This window comes from Bombina bombina, chromosome 1, assembly GCF_027579735.1.
Source record: "Bombina bombina isolate aBomBom1 chromosome 1, aBomBom1.pri, whole genome shotgun sequence".
In the NCBI taxonomy this organism is placed as follows: Eukaryota; Metazoa; Chordata; class Amphibia; order Anura; family Bombinatoridae; genus Bombina; species Bombina bombina.
In genome coordinates, this window is record NC_069499.1 from 1,140,864,980 (window position 1) to 1,140,891,255 (window position 26,276).

General features: G+C 40.3%; 1 protein-coding gene across 3 annotated transcripts in view; it reads right to left on the minus strand.

Annotated features, from left to right (window-relative positions):
* The window catches only part of LOC128645807 (signal transducer and activator of transcription 5B), a 981,630-nt gene that overhangs the window by 171,051 nt on the left and 784,303 nt on the right, over window positions 1–26,276 (minus strand). For all 3 annotated transcript variants that reach the window (XM_053699073.1, XM_053699081.1, XM_053699087.1), the window contains 3 exons: window positions 23,695–23,877; window positions 23,066–23,153; window positions 21,899–22,021 (listed from right to left, as the gene is read on the minus strand). In XM_053699073.1, the coding sequence (XP_053555048.1) occupies window positions 21,899–22,021; window positions 23,066–23,153; window positions 23,695–23,877 (394 nt within the window). The remainder of the gene's footprint in view (window positions 1–21,898; window positions 22,022–23,065; window positions 23,154–23,694; window positions 23,878–26,276) is intronic.

Sequence of the window (26,276 nt, forward strand, 5' to 3'; positions counted from 1 at the left end):
ACCGCTCCCGTAACGAGGAAGCTTGGCGTTCTGGCGAGACGCCATGAGATCCATATCTGGTTTGCCCCAACGTCAAAGTATTTGGGCAAAGACCTCCGGATGAAGTTCCCACTCCCCCGGATGAAAAGTCTGGCGACTTAGGAAATCCGCCTCCCAGTTCTCCACTCCTGGGATGTGGATCGCTGACAGGTGGCAAGAGTGAGACTCTGCCCAGCGAATTATCTTTGATACTTCCATCATCTTAAATCAACAAGGTGCGTGCAGGCAGGCTGACATTCAAAACCAGCAGTCAGTTCGCTGGAGGTCTCACCCGGGAAACCTATGGATTGGTGAAGACAGGTGTGGCTTACGTCAGCTGTGGATCGTTTGAGAGGCCGGAATACCAGTGGAGAGGTGCAAACAACTGTGGATACTTTCTCCAGATGATCGTATTCGTGCAATCAGATTTGATCCCAAATGAAATGGTGATTGTCCAAATAAGGAAAAGTGTTCGATATCCAACCGAATATAAAATCAATAGGACATCAATATAAAATTGCAAAGAAACCGGGTCTGTATAAAAACAGAATATTCTGTTTTTATACAGACCCGGTTTCTTTGCAATTTTATATTGATGTCCTATTGATTTTATATTCGGTTGGATATCGAACACTTTTCCTTATTTGGACAATCACCATTTCATTTGGGATCAAATCTGATTGCACGAATACGATCATCTGGAGAAAGTATCCACAGTTGTTTGCACCTCTCCACTGGTATTCCGGCCTCTCAAACGATCCACAGCTGACGTAAGCCACACCTGTCTTCACCAATCCATAGGTTTCCCGGGTGAGACCTCCAGCGAACTGACTGCTGGTTTTGAATGTCAGCCTGCCTGCACGCACCTTGTTGATTTAAGGTGCCACTCCACTTGTGAGTATATTTCTCATACTTTATTTCTCAGCTGATGTAAACTGATTCACACTATGTTGGCGCCCGTTGTTGCTTTTATATCCTCACAGATTCATTGATCCAGTACACCGTGGACACAAGCGGAGCAAGCCTTTCTATCACGAACTGTTGATTGTTATCATATCCTTTATTTTGAAGTGGACTGTCCATTGTCTGTTTCCACTCACTCTTTTATAAGTCTTGGACTTTTCAAGTACACTGGACACTGGGACACTTATACATATTTATATGTTCAAATTGCACAAGTGTTTTGTTACATGTTGATTTTTATGTTTATTTTTATATATATGTTATTTTTTTCTCCTTTTAAAACATTATTTTGCCTTAAACACACCATAGTGGTTGGTGTTACCACACACTGAGCCAAGTTGTAAATTCGCTTATCAACCAATTTTTTATTTTTCATCTTTATTTGCACAACACTCACTTTCTATTTAAGCAGATACACCACGATTTTTACACCATCACATGTTTCTTTAGTAGCGCGTCCCCTTAGTTTTTTCTTCTATAGAATTAACTTTACTTCCATCATCGCTAAGGAACTCCTTGTCCCTCCCTGATGGTTGATGTAAGCCACAGTCGTGATGTTGTCCGACTGAAACCTGATGAACCTCAGAGTTGCTAACTGAGGCCAAGCCAGAAGGGAATTGAGAACTGCTCTCAATCACAGAATGTTTATTGGAAGGAGACTCTCCTCTTGAGTCCATGATCCCTGAGCCTTCAGGGAATTCCAGACAGCGCCCCAACCTAGTAGGCTGGCGTCTGTAGTTACAATTGTCCAGTCTGGCCTGCTGAAGGGCATTCCCCTGGACAGATGTGGCCGAGAAAGCCACCATAGAAGAGAATCTCTGGTCTCTTGATCCAGATTCAGCGTAGGGGACAAATCTGAGTAATCCCCATTCCACTGACTTAGCATGCACAATTGCAGCGGTCTGAGGTGCAGGCGTGCAAAAGGAACTATGTCCATTGCCGCTACCATTAAGCCGATTACCTCCATGCATTGAGCCACTGACGGGTGTTGAATGGAATGAAGGGCACGACAAGCATTTAGAAGCTTTGTTAACCTGTCCTCTGTCAGGTAAATTTTCATTTCTACAGAATCTATAAGAGTCCCCAAGAAGGGAACTCTTGTGAGTGGTAAGAGAGAACTCTTCTCCTCGTTCACTTTCCACCCATGTGACCTTAGAAATGCCAGTACTAACTCTGTATGAGACTTGGCAGTTTGAAAGCTTGACGCTTGTATCAGAATGTCATCTAGGTACGGAGCTACCGAAATTCCTCGCGGTCTTAGTACCGCCAGAAGAGAGCCCAGAACCTTTGTAAAGATTCTTGGAGCCGTAGCCAACCCGAAGGGAAGAGCTACAAACTGGTAATGCCTGTCTAGGAAGGCAAACCTTAGATACCGGTAATGTTCTCTGTGAATCGGTATGTGAAGGTAAGCATCCTTTAAATCCACTGTGGTCATGTACTGACCTCTTTGGATCATGGGTAAGATTGTCCGAATAGTTTCCATCTTGAACGATGGAACTCTTAGGAATTTGTTTAGGATCTTTAAATCCAATATTGGTCTGAAGGTTCCCTCTTTTTTGGGAACCACAAACAGATTTGAGTAAAACCCTTGTCCGTGTTCCGACCGCGGAACTGGGTGGATCACTCCCATTAGTAAAAGGTCTTGTACACAGCGTAGAAACGCCTCTTTCTTTATCTGGTTTGTTGACAACCTTGAAAGGTGAAATCTCCCTTGTGGAGGAGAAGCTTTGAAGTCCAGAAGATATCCCTGAGATATGATCTCCAACGCCCAGGGATCCTGGACATCTCTTGCCCAAGCCTGGGCGAAGAGAGAGAGTCTGCCCCCCACTAGATCCGTTTCCGGATCGGGGGCCCTCACTTCATGCTGTCTTAGGGGCAGCAGCAGGTTTTCTGGCCTGCTTGCCCTTATTCCAGGTCTGGTTAGGTTTCCAGCCTTGTCTGTAGCGAGCAACAGCTCCTTCCTGTTTTGGAGCAGAGGAAGTTGATGCTGCTCCTGCCTTGAAGTTACGAAAGGCACGAAAATTAGACTGTCTAGCCCTAGGTTTGGCTCTGTCTTGAGGCAGGGCATGGCCTTTACCTCCCGTAATATCAGCGATAATTTCTTTCAAACCGGGCCCGAATAAAGTCTGCCCCTTGAAAGGTATGTTAAGTAATTTCGATTTAGAAGTTACATCAGCTGGCCAGGATTTTAGCCACAGCGCCCTGCGTGCCTGAATGGCGAATCCGGAATTCTTAGCCGTAAGTTTAGTTAAATGTACTACGGCATCAGAAATAAATGAATTAGCTAGCTTAAGGGTTTTAAGCTTGTGTGAAATCTCATCTAATGTCGCTGAGTCAAGGGTCTCTTCCAGATACTCAAACCAAAATGCTGCCGCAGCCGTGACAGGCGCAATGCATGCAAGGGGTTGTAATATAAAACCTTGTTGAACAAACATTTTCTTAAGGTAACCCTCTAATTTTTTATCCATTGGATCTGAAAAGGCACAACTATCCTCCACCGGGATAGTGGTACGCTTAGCTAAAGTAGAAACTGCTCCCTCCACCTTAGGGACCGTTTGCCATAAGTCCCGTGTGGTGGCGTCTATCGGAAACATTTTTCTGAATATAGGAGGGGGTGAGAAAGGCACACCGGGTCTATCCCACTCCTTAGTAACAATTTCAGTAAGTCTCTTAGGTATAGGAAAAACGTTAGTACTCGTCGGTACCGCAAAATATTTATCCAACCTACACATTTTCTCTGGGATTGCAACTGTGTTACAATCATTCAGAGCCGCTAACACCTCCCCTAGTAATACACAGAGGTTTTCCAGCTTAAACTTAAAATTTGAAATGTCTGAATCCAGTTTATTTGGATCAGATCCGTCACCCGCAGAATGAAGCTCTCCGTCCTCATGCTCTGCAAATTGTGACGCAGTATCAGACATGGCCCTAGCATTATCAGCATACTCTGTTCTCATCCCAGAGTGATCTCGTTTACCCCTAAGTTCTGGCAATTTAGACAAAACTTCAGTCATAACATTAGCCATGTCTTGTAGAGTGATTTGTAATGGCCGCCCTGATGTACTTGGCGTTACAATATCACGCACCTCCTGAGCGGGAGATGCAGGTACTGACACGTGAGGCAAGTTAGTCGCCATAACTTCCCCCTCGTTGTCTGGTGAATGTTGCTTAACATGTACAGATTGACTTTTATTTAAAGTAGCATCAATGCAATTAGTACATAAATTTATATTGGGCTCCACCTTGGCTTTTGAACATATTGCACAAAGAGATTCCTCTGTGTCAGACATGTTTAAACAAACTAGCAATTAGACTAGCAAGCTTGGAAATACTTTTCAACTAAATTTACAAGCAATATGTAAAAACGTTACTGTGCCTTTAAGAAGAACACAAAAACTGTCACGGTTGAATAACAATGAACCGGATTAGTTATAGAAACCAAATTTAGCAAAGGATTGCACTCATTAGCAATGGATGATTAACCCTTAATATCAGAAAAAAACGGATAACAATTGAAAATATAAGCGTTTTTATCACAGTCAAAGCACAGTCTCACAGGTCTGCTGTGAGTGATTACCTCCCTCAAAACTAGTTTTGAAGACCCCTGAGCTCTGTGGAGACGTCCTGGATCATGCAGGGAGAAAAAGGCAGACTGTGACTGAATTTCTGATGCGTAGTAAAAGCGCCAAAATAGGCCCCTCCCACTCACACTACAACAGTGAGGGAAGCTCAGTAAACTGTTTTAATTTAAAACAAACGACAGCCATGTGGAAAATAACGCCCAAAACAATTTTTCACCAAGTACCTCAGATAATTAAACGATTTAACATGCCAGCAAACGTTTAAAATCTAATTTATGAAATGTCATTAAAAGCCTGCTGCTAGTCGCTCACACTGCAAGTTAGGCTAAAAGTTATATGCATACAGTATTTTCCCAGTGAAGTGCCATTCCCCAGAAATACTTAAGTGTAAACATACATACATATCAGCCTGATACCAGTTGCTACTACTGCATTTAAGGCTGTACTTACATTATATCGGTATTAGCAGTATTTTCTCAGTCAATTCCATTCCTTAGAAAATAATATACTGCAACATACCTCTTTGCAGGTGAACCTGCCCGCTGTCCCCTGATCTGAAGTTACCTTACTCCTCAGAATGGCCGAGAACAGCAAATGGATCTTAGTTACGTCCGCTAAGATCATACACAAAAACTCAGGTAGATTCTTCTTCAAATTCTGCCTGAGAAGAAAACAACACACTCCGGTGCCGTTTAAAAAAAAAAAAAAACTTTTGATTGAAGATATAAAAAACTAAGTTTAATCACCACAGTCCTCTCACACATCCTATCTATTAGTTGGGTGCAAGAGAATGACTGGGTGTGACGTAGAGGGGAGGAGCTATATAGCAGCTCTGCTTGGGTGATCCTCTTGCACTTCCTGTTGGGGAGGAGTTAATATCCCATAAGTAATGATGACCCGTGGACTGACTACACTTAACAGGAGAAAGTAGAATTTTGTAACGTAACATACTATCCACCGGACTCAGTCCGACACAGATAGATGGTTACGTCAGTCCAGATGTTCCGAACGCAAGTTTGGCACAATCTGACTACTTTTGGAAGTTATCAAGATCCTACCAGGTACGCTCGCCACTTTTCCGGCCCAGGAGCAAAAGCTTATGTTCACTGCTGCCCGATATCCCATTGTTTCCTATGGGAAATGTCTACACCTAACACCCTAACATGTACCCCAAGTCTAAACACCCCTAATCTGCCCCCCCTACACTGCCGCCACCTACTTTATACTTATTAACCCCTAAACTACCGCTCCCAGAGCCCACCGCCACTCTAATAAACTTATTAACCCCTAAACCACCGCTCCCGGACCCCGCCGCAACTAAATAAAGTTATTAACCCCTAAACCACCCCTTCCAGACCCCGCCGCCACCTACATTATATTTATTAACCCCTAATCTGCCCCCCCACACCACCGCCACTATATTAATTTTATTAACCCCTAAACCTAAGTCTAACCCTAACACCCCCCTAACTTAAATATTATTTAAATTAATCTAAATAAATTTACTATTATTAACTAAATTATTCCTATTTAAAACTAATATAAAATAAACCCTAGCGGCTAGATTTAGAGTTTGGCGGCCAAAGGGGTGCGTTAGCTACGCATGCTTTTTTTCTCCCGCACCTTATAAATACCGCTGGTATTTAGAGTTCACAGAATGGCTGGGTTTTCAGTGCGTTAGGCTCCAAAAAGGGAGCGTAGAGCATAATTTAAAGCCACTGCAACTCTAGATACCAGCGGTGCTTACGGACGCGGCCAGCTTCAAAAACGTGCTCGTGCACGATATCCCCATAGAAAACAATGGGGCAGTTTGAGCTGAAAAAAAAACCTAACACCTGCAAAAAAGCAGCGTTCAGCTCTTAACGCAGCCCCATTGTTTTCTATGGGGAAACACTTCCTACGTCTGCACCTAACACTCTAAAATGTACCCCGAGTCTAAACACCCCTAACCTTACACTTATTAACCCCTAATCTTCCGCCCCCGCTATCGCTGACACCTGCATATTTTTTTAACCCCTAATCTGCCGCTCCGTATACCGCCGCTACCTACATTATCCCTATGTACCCCTAATCTGCTGCCCCTAACACCGCTGACCCCTATATTTTATTAGGGGGTCTGGCTATAGACTTAGCTTTAGGGGTTAAAAAATTTATTAGAATAGCGGTGAGCTCCGGTCGGCAGATTAGGGGTTAATGTTTGAAGTTAGGTGTCGGCGATGTTAGGGAGGGCAGATTAGGGGTTAATACTATTTATTATAGGGTTATTGAGGCAGGAGTGAGGCGGATTAGGGGTTAATGGTCGGCAGATTAGGGGTTAATAAGTGTAGGCAGGTGGAGGCGACGTTGAGGGGGGGGGGGCAGATTAGGGGTTAATAAATATAATATAGGGGTCGGTGGTGTTAGGGGCAGCAGATTAGGGGTACATAAGTATAACGTACCTTGCGGCGGCGGCGTGCGGACGGCAGATTAGGGGTTAAACATTTTAATAGAGTGGCAGCGATGTGGGGGGACCTCGGTTTAGGGGTACATAGGTAGTTTATGGGTGTTAGTGTACTTTAGAGCACAGTAGTTAAGAGCTTTATAAACCGGTGTTAGCCCAGAAAGCTCTTAACTATTGACTTTTTTCTGCGGCTGGAGTTTTGTCGTTAGATTTCTAACGCTCACTTGAGCCAAGACTCTAAATACAGGCGTTAGAAAGATCCCATTGAAAAGATAGGATACGCAAATGGCGTAGGGGGATCTGCGGTATGGAAAAGTCGCGGCTGGAAAGTGAGCGTTAGACCCTTTAATGACTGGCTCCAAATACCAGAGGGCGGTAAAAACCAGCGTTAGGAGCCTCTAACGCTGGTTTTGACAGCTACCGCCCAATTCTAAATCTAGGCCTAAGATAACTACAATATAATTAATAATTACATTGTAGCTATTTTAGGATTTATTTTTATTTTACAGGCAACTTTGTATTTATTTTAACTAGGTACAATAGTTATTAAATAGTTATTAACTATTTAATAACTTCCTAGTTAAAATAAATACAAAAGTACCTGTAAAATAAATCCTAACCTAAGTTACAATTACACCTAGCACTACAATTAAATAAATTAAATTAATTACCTACAATTAAATACAATAAAATAAAATAAACTAAAGTACAAAAAACAACAAACACTAAATTACAGAAAATAAAAAAATAATTAGAAGAATTTTAAACTAATTACACCTGATCTAAGCCCCCTAATACAATAAAAAGCCCCCCAAAATAATAAAATTCCCTACCCTATACTAAATTACAAATAGCCCTTAAAATGGCTTTTTGCGGGGCATTGCCCCAAAGTAATCAGCTATTTTACCTCTAAAAAAAAGAAATATAACCCCCCAACATTAAAACCCACCACCCACACACCCAACCCTACTCTAAAACCCACCCAAACCCCCCTTAAAAAACCCTTAAAACACTAACCCCCTGAAGATGGGGCAGAAGTCTTCATCCGATTCGGGCAGAAGGGGACCTCCAGACGGGCAGAAGGCTTCATCCAGAGGGCATCTTCTATCTTCATCCATCCGGGTCGGAGCTGGTCCATCCTCAATCCATCCGACGCGGAGCATCCTCTTCCATCGATGTCCTAACGAAGAATGAAGGTTCCTTTAAATGACGTCATCCAAGATGGCGTCCCTTGAATTCCGATTGGCTGATAGGATTCTATCAGCCAATAAGAATTAAGGTAGGGAAAATCCTATGATCCTATGATGCAATCAGCCAATAGGATTGAGCTTGCATTCTATTGGCTGATTGGATTTTTCCTACCTTAATTCCAATTGGCTGATAGAATCCTATCAGCCAATCGGAATTCAAGGGACGCCATCTTGGATGACGTCATTTAAAGGAACCTTCATTCTTGGTTAGGACATCGATGGAAGAGGATGCTCCGCGTCGGATGGATTGAGGATGGACCCGCTCCGGATGGATGAAGATAGAAGATGCCGCCTGGATGAAGCCTTCTGCCCGTCTGGAGGTCCTCTTCTGCCCGGATCGGATGAAGACTTCTGCCCCTCTGGAGGTCCATTTGTGCCCGGCTGGGTGAAGACGGCTAAAGGTTAGTTTTTTTTTAAGGGGGGTTTGGGTGAGTTTTAGAGTAGGGTCGGGTGTGTGGGTGGTGGGTTTTAATGTTGGGGGGGGTTGTATTTCTTTTTTTACAGGTAAAAGAGCTGATTACTTTGGGGCAATGCCCTGCAAAAATCCCTTTTAAGGGCTATTTGTAATTTAGTGTAGGTTAGGGCTTTTTATTATTTTGGTGGGCTTTTTTTATTTTATTAGGGGGCTTAGATTAGGTGTAATTAGTTTAAAAAAATGTTTTTATTTTCTTTAATTTAGTAGTTTTTTTGTACTTTAGTTTATTTTATTTTATTGTAGTTTATGTAATTAATTTAATGATAGTGTAGTGTAACTTAGGTTAGGTTTTATTTTACAGGTACTTTTGTATTTATTTTAGCTAGGTAGCTATTAAATAGTTAATAACTATTTAATAACTATTGCACTTAGTTAAAATAAATACAAAGTTGCCTGTAAAATAAAAATAAAACCTAAGATAGCTACAATGTAACTATAAGTTATATTGTAGCTAGCTTAGGGTTTATTTTATAGGTAAGTATTTAGTTTTAAATATGAATTATTTATTTAATTATAGTAATTTTCTTTAGATTTATTTAAATTATATTTAAGTTAGGGGCTGTAAGGGTTAGGGTTAGACTTAGATTTAGGGGTTAATACATTTAATATAGTGGCGGCAGCGACGTTGGGGACGGCAGATTAGGGGTTAATAAGTATAATGTAGGTGGGGGCGGCAGATTAGGGGTTAATATATTCATTAGAGTTGCAGGAGCTCCGGCAGTGGCGATTTAGGGGGTAAACAGTATAGTATAGTGTGGGTGCTTAGTGACAGTATAGCAAGAAAGCTGAGAATAAACCGAAGAGCAGCGAGATCGATGACTGTTAGTCAACAACAGTCCGCTGCTCATCACACCGTACTTGGTGCGCGTCTTTTTGACAGCTTTCTTGATAAATTTGGCGAACGTATTCAGGTCAGCGGCGGTGATGTTAGGCAATCTTAGGCAAGCGTATTGGGGCCGTCGAATGCAGGTAAGTAGACAGCTTGATAAATACAGGCCATTCTGTGCATTGCAAGTCTGAGTTCAGAAATTGGCTGCCTTGCTGATTAAACATCAAAATTCAGCTCAGACCCCTCTCCCCACTCACTATGCTAATTTACACCTCACAAGCAGGATGTATAAAAAAAAAAAGAGTCTTTGTTCAATACCTTTGCACAGATCAAAATCTATGACTTAAATAATTGCCCTAATAAAGGTCCAAATAGATAATGACCCCATGCAAGGACAACAGTCGCTCAGTCTGAACTGATATTTGAATATACCAAGATTCTCCGGGATTACGTGTCTATGGATCTTCAGAACAGTAAGTCGATCTTCAGGGGGTTAGTGTTAGGTTTTTTTAAGGATGTATTGGGTGGGTTTTAGTTTTAGGTTAGGGACTTTGGGCCTGCAAAAGAGCTAACTGCCCTTTTAAGGGCAAGGCCCATCCAAATACCCTTTTCAGGGCAATGGGGAGCTTAGGTTTTTTTAGATAGTATTTTATTTGGGGGGTTGTTTGTGTAGGTGGTGGGTTTTACTGTTTGTATTTTTTTTTTACAGGTAAAAGAGCTGATTACTTTGGGGCAATGCCCCGCAAAAGGCCCTTTTAAGGGCTATTGGTAGTTTAGTTTAGGCTAGGGTTTTTTATTTTATTTTGGGGGGCTTTTTTATTTTGATAGGGCTATTAGATTAGGTATAATTAGTTTAAATATCTGTAATTTGTTTATTATTTTCTGTAATTTAGTGTTTGTTTTTTTGTACTTTAGCTAATTTAATTTAATTAATTTAATTGTATTTAATTTAGTAAATTTATTTTATTATAGTGTAGTGTTAGGTGTTATTGTAACTTAGGTTAGGTTTTCTTTTACAGGTACTTTTGTATTTATTTTAGCTAGGTAGTTATTAAATAGTTAATAACTATTTAATAACTATTGTACGTAGTTAAAAACAAAATTTATGCTTACCTGATAAATTTCTTTCTCTTGTGGTGTATCCAGTCCACAGGTTCATCCATTACTTGTGGGATATTCTCCTTCCCAACAGGAAGCTGCAAGAGGACACCCACAGCAGAGCTAACTATATAGGTCCTCCCCTAACCCCCACCTCCAGTCATTCGACCGAAGACAAGTAAGAAAAAGGAGAAAACTATAGGGTGCAGTGGTGACTGTAGTTTTAAAAATAAAAACACCTGCCTTAAAGTGACAGGGCGGGCCGTGGACTGGATACACCACAAGAGAAAGAATTTTATCAGATAAACATATATTTTGTTTTCTCTTGTAAGGTGTATCCAGTCCACGGGTTCATCCATTACTTGTGGGATACCAATACCAAAGCTTTAGGACACGGATGAAGGGAGGGACAAGACAGGAACTTAAACGGAAGGCACCACTGCCTGTAAGACCTTTCTCCCAAAAATAGCCTAAAAAAAAATAGAAAAAGTATCAAATTTGTAGAATTTAGAAAAAGTATGAAGCGAAGACCAAGTCGCCGCCTTACAAATCTGTTCATGTTTAAAAGTCCGTGTGGAAGCTACCGCTCTAGTAGAATGAGCTGTAATTCTTTCAGGAGGCTGCTGGCCAGCAGTCTCATAAGCTAAACGGATTATGCTTCTCAGCCAAAAAGAAAGAGAAGTTGCCGAAGCCTTTTGGCCTCTTCTCTTTCCAGAATAGAGAACAAACAATGCAGATGTTTGACGAAAATCCTTAGTAGCTTGCAAATAAAACTTTAAAGCACGAACCACGTCAGGACTGTGTAACAGACGTTCCTTCTTTGAAGACGGATTAGGACACAGAGACGGAACAACAATTTCCTGATTGATATTCTTATTAGATACCACCTAAGGAAGAAACCCAGGTTTGGAACGCAAAACTACCTTATCTGCATGGAAGATCAGATAAGGGGAATCACACTGTAAGGCAGATAACTCTGAAACTCTTCGAGCCGAAGAGATAGCTACCAAAAACAGAACTTTCCAAGATAAAAGCTCGATATCTATGGAATGCAAAGGTTCAAACAGAACCCCTTGAAGAACTTTAAGAACTAAATTTAAACTCCATGGCGGAGCAACAGGTTTAAACACAGGCCTGATTCTAACCAAAGCCTGACAAAACGCCTGAACGTCTGGAACATCAGCCAGACGCTTGTGCAAAAGAATAGACAGAGCAGAAATCTGTCCCTTTAAGGAACTAGCTGATAATCCCTTTTCCAATCCTTCTTGGAGAAAAGATAATATCCTAGGAATCCTGACCTTACTCCACGAGAGTAACCCTTGGATTCACACAATGAATATTTACACCATATCTTATGATAGATTTTCCTGGTGACAGGCTTTCGAGCCTGAATCAAGGTATTAATGACCGACTCAGAGAAACCACGTTTTGATAAAATCAAGCGTTCAATCTCCAAGCAGTCAGACGCAGAGAAATTAGATTTGGATGTTTGAATGGACCTTGGAGTAGAAGGTCCTGCCTCAGCGGCAGAGTCCATGGTGGAAAGGATGACATGTCCACCAGATCTGCATACCAGGTCCTGCGTGGCCACGCAGGTGCTATCAAAATCACTGAAGCTCTCTCCTGCTTGATCTTGGCAATCAGACGAGGGAGGAGAGGAAATGGTGGAAACACATAAGCCAGGCTGAAGGACCAGGGCACTGCTAGAGCATCTATCAGCGTTGCCTGGGTATCCCTTGACCTGGACCCGTAAGGAGGAAGCTTGGCGTTCTGACAAGATGCCATCAGATCCAGTTCTGGTTTGCCCCATAGTTGAATCAGCTGGGCAAATACCTCCGGATGGAGCTCCCACTCCCCCGAATGAAAAGCCTGCCGAATGTTTATCGGAAGGAGGGCCTCCTCCTGAGTCCACAAACCCTGAGCCTTTAGGGAATTCCAGACTGCGCCCCAGCCCAGAAGGCTGGCATCTGTCGTCATTATAGTCCACTCTGGCCTGCGGAAACTCATTCCCCTGGACAGATGGACCCAAGATAACCACCAGAGAAGAGGATCCCTGGTCTCTTGATCCAGATTTCACAGAGGGGACAAATCTGTGTAGTCCCCATCCCACTGATTGAGCATGCAAAGTTGCAGTGGTCTGAGATGTAGGCGGGCAAACGGAACTATGTCCATTGCCTTAATATCAGGCCGATCATTTCCATACACTGAGCCACTGACGGCCGAGAAGTGGAATGAAGAGAACGGCAAGAAGTTATAAGCTTTGATATCCTGACCTCTGACGGAAAATTTTTAATTTCTACTGAATCTATCAGAGTTCCTAGGAAGGAAACTCTTGTGAGAGGGGAGAGTGAACTCTTTTCTCTATTCACCTTCCACCCGTGAGACCTCAGAAAGGCCAGAACAATGTCCGTATGGGACTTGGCGATTTGAAAAGTCGACGCCTGGATCAGGATGTCGTCTAGGTAAGGAGACACCGCTATGCCCCGCGGTCTTAGAACCGCCAGTAGAGACCCTAGAACCTTCGTAAAGATTCTTGGCGCCGTGGCTAATCCGAAGGGAAGAGCCACAAACTGGTAATGCCTGTCTAGGAAGGCGAACCTGAGGAACTGATGATGATCTCTGTGAATCGGAATGTGGAGATAAGCGTCCTTTAAGTCCACGGTAGTCATATATTGACCCTCCTGGATCATAGGGAGGATGGTTCGGATTGTCTCCATCTTGAAAGATGGGACACTGAGAAATTTGTTTAGGATCTTGAGATCCAAGATTGGTCTGAACATTCCCTCTTTTTTGGGAACTATAAACAGGTTTGAATAGAAACCCTGCCCCTGTTCATCCCTTGGAACTGGGTGGATCACTCCCATAACCAGTAGGTCTTGAACGCAACGTAAGAATGCCTCTCTCTTTATCTGGTTTGCAGATAGTTGTGAGAGGTGAAATCTCCCCTTTGGAGATGAACCTTTGAATTCCAGAAGATATCCCTGGGAAACAATCTCTAGTGCCCAGGGATCCTGGACGTCTCTTGCCCAAGCCTGAGTGAAGAGAGAAAGTCTGCCCCCTACTAGATCCGGTCCCGGATCGGGGGCTACTCCTTCATGCTGTCTTAGAGGCAGCAGCAGGTTTTTTTGGCCTGCTTCCCCTTGTTCCAAGCCTGGTTAGGTCTCCAGACTGGTTTGGACTGGGCGAAATTTCCCTCTTGTTTTGCATTAGAGGAAGCTGAAGCTGCGCCACCCTTGAAATTTCAAAAGGAACTAAAATTATTCTGTTTGGTCCTTAACTTATTGGACCTATCCTGAGGAAGGGCGTGACCTTTTCCTCCAGTAATATCAGAAAAGATCTCCTTCAGACCAGGCCCGAATAGGGTCTGTCCCTTGAAGGGAATGTTAAGAAGCTTAGACTTTGAAGTAACGTCTGCTGACCAGGACTTAAGCCATAGCGTCCTACGCTCCAGAATGTCAAAACCTGAATTCTTAGCCGTTAGCTTGGTTAAATGAAAAACGGCGTCAGAGATAAAGGAATTAGCTAACTTGAGAGCTTTAATCCTGTCTAAAATATCATCTAACGGGGTCCCCACCTGTAGAGCCTCCTCAAGAGACTTGAACCAAAAAGCCGCTGCAGCAGTAACTGGGGCAATGCATGCAAGAGGCTGGAGAATAAAACCTTGATGTATAAAAATTTTCTTAAGGAGACCCTCCAATTTTTTATCCATAGGATCTAGGAAAGCACAACTGTCCTCGACGGGGATAGTTGTACGCTTAGCTAGGGTAGAGACTGCTCCCTCCACCTTAGGGACCGTCTGCCACGAGTCCCGTATGGCGGCATCTATGGGAAACATCTTTTTAAAAGCAGGAGGGGGAGAGAACGGTACACCTGGTCTATCCCATTCCTTAGTAATAATTTCCGAAAACCTCTTAGGGACTGGAAATACATCAGTGTAAACAGGCACCGCAAAGTATTTGTCCATCTTACACAATTTTTCTGGAACTACAATGGGTTCACAGTCATCCAGAGTCGCTAAAACCTCCCTAAGCAATAAGCGGAGGTGTTCGAGCTTAAATTTAAACGCTGTCATTTCAGAATTAGACTGAAGCAACGCCTTCCCTGAATCTGAAATGTCACCCACAGATAGAAGCTCTCCTGCCTCGGCTTCTGAGTATTGTGAGGGTATATCGGACACAGGTATTAAAGCGTCAGAAAGCTCAGTATTTGTTCTAGCCCCAGAGCTGTTTCGCTTTCCTTGTAACCCTGGCAGTTTGGACAATACCTCTGAGAGGGTAGCATTCATAACTGCCGCCATGTCCTGTAAGGTAAAAGAATTAGACGCGCTAGATGTACTTGGAGTCACTTGAGTGGGAGTTATAGGTTCTGACACATGGGGAGAGCTAGATGGCATAATCTCCCTTTTTCAGTCAGAGAATCCTCTGGAGATAAATCTTTAAGCGCCAAAATATGGTCTTTATAGTTTATAGAAATTTCAGTACATTTGGTACACATTCTAAGAGGGGGTTCCACAATGGCTTCCAAACATATTGAACAAGGAGTTTTCTCTATGTCAGACATGTTTAACAGTCTAGTAATGAGACAAGCAAGCTTGGAAAACACTTTAATAAATGTGAAACAGCAATTAAACAAAAACGTTACTGTGCCTTTAAGAGAAAAAAAACTAGCACTTAAACTGCAAAACAGTGTAAAAATATAGTAAAGTCTTTGAAATTTTTACAGTGTGTGTAAGGGACTAAAGCAACATTGCACCCACTTGCAAATGGATGATTAACCCCTTAGCCCCCAAACCGGATTTAAAAAACGTCAACCACCGGTAAAAGACAGTTAAGCACCTTGCCACAGCTCTGCTGAAGCTCCTACCTGCCCTCAAATACGATTTAGGGAAGAAATAAACCCTATATAATGGTCCTCAGATACCAGAGGACTCCTCTAGGGAAGCTGGATGTCTCAGTTGAAGGAAACCTGTGCACTAGAGCGCGAAAATAGGCCCCTCCCACACTGTACTGGATGTCAGAGGGGCCTTAAGAAATACTCCTAGGGAGTATCTGACTAGCCATGTGGAAAACTAGGCCCCAAATAAAAGACTTATCTCCCTCAGAGAAAAACTTTCTATTTATGAAACATGTAAACGTTTTGTCACTAAGTAATATGAGTATTAACATGAGTCTTACCTGTTTTGTAAGCATGATCCCAGTCGTTGTTTTAAATCACCGCATCTAGCTTACCTCAAATACACAAGCTCTGTCAGCATTTTCTAGAACTTTTATTCATCTCTCTAGAATAAAAATTACTGAACATACCTCAAAGCAGGTAATCTGCAGACCGTTCCCCCCAACTGAAGTTTTCCATACTCTTCAGTTATGTGTAAGAACAGCAATGGACCTTTGTTACAAACCGCTAAGATCATCAACCTCCAGGCAGAATTCTTCTTCTAATTTCTGCCTGAGAGTAAAACAGTACAACGCCGGTACCGTTTCAAAATAACAAACTCTTGATTGAAGGTAAAACTACACTAAGTCACCACATATCTCTTGATACTTCCTATCTTGTCGAGAGTTGCAAGAGAATGACTGGAGAAGGGGGTTAGGGGAGGAGCTATATAGACAGCTCTGCTGTGGGTGTCCTCTTGCAACTTCCTGTTGGGAAGGAGAATATCCCACAAGTAATGGATGAACCCGTGGACTGGATACACCTTACAAGAGAAATAAATACAAACTTGCCAGTAAAATAAAAATAAACCCTAAGATAGCTACAATGTAACTAAGCTATATTGTAGCTAGCTTAGGTTTTATTTTATAGGTAAGTTTTAAATAAGAATAATGTAGTTAATTATAGTAATTTTATTTAGATTTATTTTAATTATATTTAAGTTAGGGGGTGTTAGGGTTAATACATTTAGTATGGGGGCGGCAGATTAGGGGTTAATAACGTAGGTAGTGGCGGCGATGTTAGGGACGGCAGATCAGGGGTTAATAATATTTAACTAATGTTTGCGAGGCGGGGAGTGCGGTGGTTTAGGTGTTAATATGTTTATCTAAGTGGCGGCGGCGACGTTGGGGGCGGCAGATTAGGGGTTAATAAGTGTAGGTAGGTTGCGGCGACATTGGGGCGGCAGATTAGGGGTTAATAAATATAATGTAGGTGGCGGCGATGTTGGGCAGCAGATTAGGGATTCATAAATATAATGTAGGTGGCGGCGGTGTCCGGAGTGGCAGATTAGGGTTTAAAAATGTTATTATAGTGTTTGCGATGCGGGAGGGCCTTGGCTTAGGGGTTAATAGGTAGTTTATGGGTGTTAGTGTACTTTTTAGCACTTTAGTTATGAGTTTTATGTTACGGCGTTGTACCATAAAACTCTTAACTACTGACTTTTAAATGTGTTAGGACTCTTGACAGGGTAGGGTGTACCGCTCACTTTTTGGCCTCCCAGGACAGACTTGTAATACCGGCGCTATGGAAGTCCCATAGAAAAAAGACTTTACGAAGTTTAAGTAAGTCTTTTGCGGTAAGGCCAAAGAAGTGTTCGGTGACCCTAAACTTTCAAGACTCGTAATACCAGCGGGCGTAAAAAAGCAGCGTTAGGACCTCTTAACGCTGCTTTTTTACCTTAACGCACAACTCGTAATCTAGCCAATACATTTCACCTGGCCAATGAGATGTTCAGTTCCGATAAGGGTGTTCCCAGTTTTCACCAATGATTATAGAATGGAGGTGGGTTTTAATCTCCTGATATAAACCTTTACACAACAATTGAACAGGGTGGCTGATGCTGTTTACACTGACTGCTGAAATGACCTGCTGCCTTGGATTCTAGTCATTATAAGGTAAATTTGGACCTAATCACTTCCAGATGTGTATAACCTCATATATGACAGTGAAAAATAATTTATTGAAAAAAGCTGACCTTTCATATGGTTCTGATAATGTATAAGCAATTGTTAAGTATATTTAATATTTAAATCAAGGTATTCTAAAGCTATAGCAAAATTGTAGCTGATATTTGAAGGGGCATTTTAGAGTCACGTTGTTAGTATTAAATAGACCAGTATATTTAATATATTAAGCATACTAGTGCTAAGACAATTACTATTGAGAAAAGAGTCAGACATTAATATGTATTAAGTCATTGGAGTTACTGTGATATGATATAAAAATTGCATTTATTATTGTATTTAAATTTCTGGTGATTTAAAGGGGTATTTTTATTTTAAGTTTATGTTCCATAGTTTTCTCTGTGTTTTATATAGAAAGTCTATAGAGAAAGCCTGTCTGGGGTTAACTGCCTGTGACTCTGGGGACAGCACAGCTTCCTGTGAGTGCCAGTGAGCACCCAGGGCTGAGCATGTTGCAGGGTCATGGGATGTGTACCCGGTCCGGTCTGAGAGTGCAGTCCCCTTCCGTGTTTTGTATATATATATATATATATATATATATATATATATATATATATATATATATATATATATATATATATATATATATATATATATATATATATATATATAACCTATCCTAGCATGAAAAATAATGTATTGTTTTTCATGCTAGGATAGGTTATATATCGTAGCTTATAGGGCATTTTTTCTAATCAATAAGTGAATTACAAAAAAAGATTAATTGTAAAGGTTGAACACATGAAAAATAAATAAACAGCTGTAAGAACTGGGTATAGCAGGATTTTCAAATATTATTTTGCAAGTTTTAGCTTGGGAGCAAAACATACACATCCAAAGTAAGTAAACCACAACAATAGACAACAAATCTAATATTGATAAAGACTGTATAATATGTTTAAATGTATTATTAATCCATTAAATTTGTGCAATTAATCATTTAACTTTTTATAAAATATAGTTTATTAACATATGAATTGAATATGTGCAATACAAAATCTGTGCAGGCAGCCTAAAAATATGTTTTTAACAGGTGCAAGGGTTTGAATTAAGTAATGTTTCATGTTGTCTACAATTTAGTACTACCCATAGCACATATCACTGCAATTCATCTGTGTGCTTTTCTATTTCCATTTTCTGCATTTAGCCACTGCAAAGCCTGAATCACTGTAAATGTTACACTAAACACACACTAAGAGCTAACATTCTTTAAAGGGACAAGAAACCCAAATTTTTTCTTTCATGATTTAGAAAGAGCATGCAAATTTTTTTTTCTTTAAATTATTTTTATTGGATGAAAAGGAAAACGATACATGGTAATGCATTTCAAATCACATTGGGTACAGATTAATAAAAGCTATACCATTTTCATACAATGCGAAAGCTTAACATCCGACATTTCGGCTTATGTTTGATAGATTATAAAAACAACTTATACAACTTGGTAAGAAAACAGAACATTAGTTGGTCTCTTTAACTACACAGAAACTAAAGACTCTTTGCCCATCTCAATATAAGGATACACATTCTAAGTCATGCCTGCACGATTTACGCGGGAACGTCTCTCCTCTATTTGCTGCTGTCACTCTACTTGTTTATGCAAAATACTCAGTGTGCATGCATTCGTGTTTCCCAGTAGAACTTTATATTGTGAAACATTTCCATATCTTTTCTTATGAAATAACCGTATTCCTCTAGTTGGATCGTGTGGTCCATTAGCGATTCCCAGGCCTGGTATGTGGGGATTGTTTGTGACTTCCAGTTAGCAGCTATTAGGGATTTAGCAGTGTTTAAGGCTAATTGTACTAATTTCCTGCATATTTTACATTTACAACGTGGGAGTAGGTTTAGCAATTCTGTAGTAGGTTGGATTTGATATTCATTATTTTGATTGCTGATGGATTTAATATATTCCCCTATTTTTAACCAGAAAGGCTGTAGTTTAGTGCAGGACCACCAGATGTGGATCATGGTGCCCCTACTACCCCTCCAGCACATATCAGAAGCTGTTGGGTATATCGTCTTGATTCTCACTGGGGTGAGGTACCACCTCGCCAGTATTTTGAAATTTAGCTCTAACGCTTTAGTAGATACCGAGGATGTTTTGGTATTATGAACAATGTATTTCCACTCCTTTTCAGTTAACTCCCTCCCTAGTTACCTATGCCATCTATCCACATAGTTAGGAGCTTCATTTAATTCGCCGAGTGATAGGGCCTTCTTGGCCCACGCCAATGTATGACTTAGTGGTTGATCACTGAGGCATTGTTGCTCGAACAGGGTGGGTTGTCTAGTCATCTTCTCCTTGTCTGGTGAAGTGGCCAGGAAGTGTTGAAGCTGATAGTACTTCAACCACTTTGAGAAGGCTCCTCCCATTATGCCACTTAGGTCAGTTCTCTGTTTGAGTTTACCACCGGATAAAAATTTGTATATGGGTGTCGTGTAGCCTATCTCCCAATCATGTTGTGTAGTGAGTTTTTGTTCTAATCCCCCGTGCAGTTCTGCGTTAGGTGATACTGGAGACATCGGAGATCTCAGGAAAGATATATTGCCAACACTGGCTATGATGCTGTCCCAAGTTTCAAATACATGATGATATAGTGGGTATGCCTTAAGAGCATGCAATTTTAAACAACTTTCTAATTTACTTCTATTATCTAATTTGCTTCATTCTTTTGAGATCCTTTGCTGAAAAGCATATCTACATAGGCTCAGTAGCTGCTGATTGGTGGCTTCACATAGATACCTCTTGTAATTGGCTCACGCATGTGCAGTGCTGTTTTTCAACAAAGGATATCTAAAGAATAAAGCAAATTAGATAATAGAAGTAAATTGGAATGTTGTTTTAAATTGTATTCTCTATCTGAATCACGAAAGAAAATGTTTGGATTTAATGTCCCTTTAAGCACTACATCTCAATTATTAAACATAGAACAAAATCAGTACGAAACTGATGTTATTGTACACCTGTTTAGCACTCACTTTCCTGTAATAAAATTAGAAGGAATAGAAAGTTTGAGAATCCTGGATGGAGTATGGAGCTAGAATCGATAAAATTTAACCATAATACATAAAGACAAGGACAACACATTTAAAATATACGTCTGCTTTTTAAATTCAATTTAATAGGTTGCAAATTATAATACTTGCATTGGGAACAATGGGTAAATCTCAAATTGAGAATGGGATTATAGTTAATAAACTGATATGTCAGTGTTTGGATACACGTACAGTCCTCAGGTAGGGCAGTTTATCTACATAAAGTTAGTAAAATACCAGGTTAGGTAATGTAAATTAGTAACTTTGTAAAAAAAAAAAAAAAACTCACTGAGGTTTTAAACCATTGTTTAATCTCACTTATCACGATCTATTACGTTGTATTTTAGGTGAATCATATACTTTATTAAATGACCCACCTACTGAATAATACGTGCAGTTGGCTTATCATGTATCAATATACTAGACAATAGATAAAAGTCTATTGATACATGATAAGCCAACTGCACGTATTATTCAGTAGGTGGGTCATTTAATAAAGTATATGATTCACCTAAAATACAACGTAACTAGATCGTGATAAGTGAGATTAAACAATGGTTTAAAACCTCAGTGTTTTGTTTTTTTTTGACAAAGTTACTAATTTACATTACCTAACCTGGTATTTTACTAACTTTATGTAGATAAACTGCCCCACCTGGGGACTGTACGTGTATCCAAACACTGACATATCAGTTTATTAACTATAATCCCATTCTCAATTTGAGATTTACCCATTGTTCCCAATGCAAGTATTATAATTTGCAAAATATTAAATTGAATTTAAAAAGCAGACGTATATTTTAAATGTTTTGTCCTTGTCTTTATGTATTATTTTAAGATTTCTATTAAAGGTTAAATCTTATCGATTCTAGCTCCATACTCCATTCAGGAGTCTCAAACTTTCTATTCCTTCTAATTTTATTACAGGAAAGTGAGTGATAAACAGGTGTACAATAACATCAGTTTCGTACTGATTTTGTTCTAGTTCTAATCCCAGTACACAGCACCCCTCTTTGTGTCCCTTGTACCTTACAACTCAACTGTATTAAGCAGCTGATTTTTGACAATAAATAGAATATTCCTGTACTTATTTATTAGTAGTGCTTTAGTAACCCCCCACTTTACTAAACATCCCTGAAGAAAGTATTTCATGCACATTGTAAATATATTCTAAATAACTAACAGGCTATTCATATTATAAACAGTAGTACATTTGTAGATATTTTCCAAATCAAAAAATGACCTATTAACACTGAATTGTATAAATGTTCTACTAAACATGGGCCCAAACAATCTGCTACCAAGTTACCTTGACTTGAAACACCAGTTCATTTCCTCCGACACTGAACTGAGACTCAAAAAGGATTGTGAATTTCTCCTCTGTTACTGATTCTGCTCCCCGTCTGTCTGAGCGCTTGATCCTCTTCAATGACTAAGTGGAAGAAGCAATACTGCAGTTGTGGCCAGATTACATTAAGAGCTTACTTCGCACAAACCCCACCTAACATTATTACCATATATTGTTATAGAGTGGCTATGCTGCACTTCACATTATGTTTTTTACTGAGCTGCCATTTCTAAAGGGTCAGTAAGTAAAGAATGCCATCCACAAAATCTATAACACAAGTATAGCACAGACTTATTTCAATTCAACAATTGCATTCTCTTCTTAGAAATGAAAGGGCCACAATAGTCAAACAAACAAAATGCTCTAATCCGTTAGAGAATGTAATTTTACAACTATCGCCCCTGCTCTGCTGTGTGTTTAATGCCTGCAAAGGGATTAAACATACAGTAGAAGTGTTACTCTGGTCCTGCAGTGCACTGCTGGTCCCGGGTGGAATCCCGCTGCTGATTCAATCAGCAGCACTTGGTTATATGACTCGGATTCGCAACTAGCGCGGCTGATTAAATCAGCAATGGGTTCCGCTCAGGACCTGCAGTGCACAGCAGGGTCCTGAGTGGCCCTTTTACTTTGTGTTTAACCCCTTTGCAGGCATGAAACACACAGTATAGCAGGGTCGATAGTTGTTAAATTATATTCTGTAACTGATTAGAGCACGTCATTTTTTTCAACTATTTTGGCCCTTTAATCAGTGAACAAGTGTGAATTACTTAAATGCCTACATGGTTTAGCATTAGCACGCTGTACTGATGCCGTACATGCCATCGTATTTGTATTTTAAAATATTTTTGTTATAGCACTTTTACTATGTTGTATTAGCAAATGCCCTTTTTCATATAAGTCATAAATGTAGCACAATTTTAGATCTGCATTTTAGAATAGAGACAAAGGGCTCCTTCACAATTCTTTAGAAAATCTTATCTAATATTTTTTTTATTTTTTTCTAAATGATTAAGATCAGCCCCACAACTACAACCTGTAATTTATGGTGAGTTACAATCCTGTTTTCATGAAGAGGTAAGATACACTATCCTCTACTGTGATTATAAAGGCAGACATGTTTGTTATTACCATGTTCCTGAAGTGGGCACTGAGCGTTCCTGTAGCCTGGTGATATTCCATCACGCAGCAGTTATTTAGGATTTCCCCGCTGCTTTCACTGTTAAAAAGAGTGAAAAAAAGGCTCATTAATGATGTGTTATTCTGTGACTAGGCCTTACTGAAGAGGAGGGTTAACTGTGCACAATGAAGAGCATACTAGGGCAAGAACTGAGGTTTCTTTTAATAGTGTTTTAAAATTCTCAATATTGAGAAGATCCTCTTTATGCTATTAATCCTATAACCCTAAATAGGAATTATGGGCCCAAATGTCCAAATCATGACAAATCTAGCAGTGAGACGGCAATCTCTATAAACTCCTTACACCATGATATGGAAATTATGAAGCTGCACCATTGTAATATCTGAAGACTGAGAGTTATTAGCCAGCTTTACTTATCTTAGTGAATTTAAAGAGCACTTCGCCCATGTTAAAACAAGAGATCTAAAACAGTAAGTTATGAGTGCTCATTAGAATTCACACCTTACCAAGATGTAATAAATTATCTGCAGGACATAGTATGTTGAAAAGAAATGACACAACATGGAAGACTGGTGAAACATGGATGGGACATGTATGCAGGTGACAGTATAGTACTTACTTGCGTGGTGTGTTCTCATTCTTCAGCAGTGCTTTTGCCTGCAGCTCACTGATGATGGTAGCCTTTACCTGTGGTGGGTTCATATGAACGTTCAGCTTTCCACCCACCAACAATCTTACAGTGGCTGCAAACTTTGTCTGTGTCTTTAACACCTGTGGGGGCTGCTTCTCAATGATGAATGTGCTGCATAAACAGAAACAGAACAATTCTGGTGGGTGACAGGACATTTTGGTGTCTCTGAGACATATCATGCTGCTGCAGTACTGAGGAATAACCACTTTCAGGTTTGTAACTTTGGTTAGAAAATAAAGGCCATCTGATAGTGAAATTTAAAAAGAGTTTTGTCCCTGGTGGGCACATATTACCAGAGGTCACTGGCATACCCTATGAATGAGGCACATATTATCATGGGTCACTGGCATACCCTATGAATGAGGCACATATTATCATGGGTCACTGGCATACCCTATGAATGAGGCACATATTATCATGGGTCACTGTCATACCCTATGAATGAGGTACATATTATCATGGGTCACTGGCATACCCTATGAATGAGGTACATATCAGTGGTCACTGGCATACCCTATGAATGAGGCACATATTATCATGGGTCACTGGCATACCCTATGAATGAGGTACATATCAGTGGTCACTGGCATACCCTATGAATGAGGTACATATCAGTGGTCACTGGCATACCCTATGAATGAGGCACATACTGGCATACCCTATGAATGAGGTACATATCAGTGATAACTGGCATACCCTATGAATGAGGTACATATCAGTGGTCACTGGCATACCCTATGAATGAGGCACATATTATCATGGGTCACTGGCATACCCTATGAATGAGGTACATATCAGTGGTCACTGGCATACCCTATGAATGAGGGCTACAATTAATTGCTACACTTTACAAGTAGAAAGTAACTGAGTGTTGCAAAACCTTGCATTGACCACAAAAATAACCTACATTTATATCTATGTAATAACTATAAAACATCATCATTCTTATATTTAATGTGTGTATAGTAGTAAAGAAATACATCTGATATATGACCTTATATTTGCTTAAAACAAATTCTCACATTTTAAAATAAAAACTTAGGGAAAACATTTTAAAATGTATTTCTTTCATGTAATTAGCAAGAGTCCATGAGCTAGTGACGTATGGGATATACATTCCTACCAGGAGGGGCAAAGTTTCCCAAACCTCAAAATGCCTATAAATACACCCCTCACCACACCCACAAATCAGTTTTACAAACTTTGCCTCCTATGGAGGTGGTGAAGTAAGTTTGTGCTAGATTCTACGTTGATATGCGCTCCGCAGCAGGTTGGAGCCCGGTTTTCCTCTCAGCGTGCAGTGAATGTCAGAGGGATGTGAAGAGAGTATTGCCTATTTGAATTCAATGATCTCCTTCTACGGGGTCTATTTCATAGGTTCTCTGTTATCGGTCGTAGAGATTCATCTCTTACCTCCCTTTTCAGATTGACGATATACTCTTATATTTACCATTACCTCTGCTGATTCTCGTTTCAGTACTGGTTTGGCTTTCTACAACATGTAGATGAGTGTCCTGGGGTAAGTAAGTCTTATTTTCTGTGACACTCTAAGCTATGGTTGGGCACTTTTTTATAAAGTTCTAAATATATGTATTCAAACATTTATTTGCCTTGACTCAGGATGTTCAACATTCCTTATTTCAGACAGTCAGTTTCATATTTGGGATAATGCATATGAATAAATCAATTTTTTTTTTTTCTTACCTTAAAATTTGACTTTTTCCCTGTGGGCTGTTAGGCTCGCGGGGGCTGAACATGCTTCATTTTATTGCGTCATTCTTGGCGCTGACTTTTTTTGGTGCAAATTTTTTTTTCTGTTTCCGGCGTCATACGTGTCGCCGGAAGTTGCGTCATTTTTGACGTTCATCTTGCGCCAAAAGTGTCGGCCGTTCCGGATGTGGCGTCATTTTTGGCGCCAAAAGCATTTAGGCGCCAATATGTGGCGTCATTTTGGTGCTAAAAAAAATTATGGGCGTCACTATTGTCTCCACATTATTTAAGTCTCATTATTATTGCTTCTGGTTGCTAGACGCTTGTTCACTGCATTTTTTCCCATTCCTGAAACTGTCATTTAAGGAATTTGAGTTAATTTTGCCTTTATATGTTGTTTTTTCTATTACATATTGCAAGATGTCCCACGTTGAAACTGGAGTTAGAAGATACTTCTGGAAAATCGCTGCCTGGTGCTGAGCTACCAAAGCTAAGTGTAATCTGACTGTAAACTTATGGTATCTGTTCCTCCAGCTGTTGTTTGTACTGTTTGTCATGACAAACTTGTTAATGCAGATAATATTTCCTTTAGTACTGTTACATTACCTGTTGCTCGTTCCATCAACATCTAATACTCAGATGTGTTCCTGATAACATAAGAGATTTTGTTTCTAAATCCATTAAGAAGGCTAATGTCTGTTATTCCTCCTTCTAGTAAACGTAAAAAAGTCTTTTAAAACTTCTCATTTTTCAGATGAATTTTTAAATGAACATCATCATTCTGATTCTGATAATGGTTC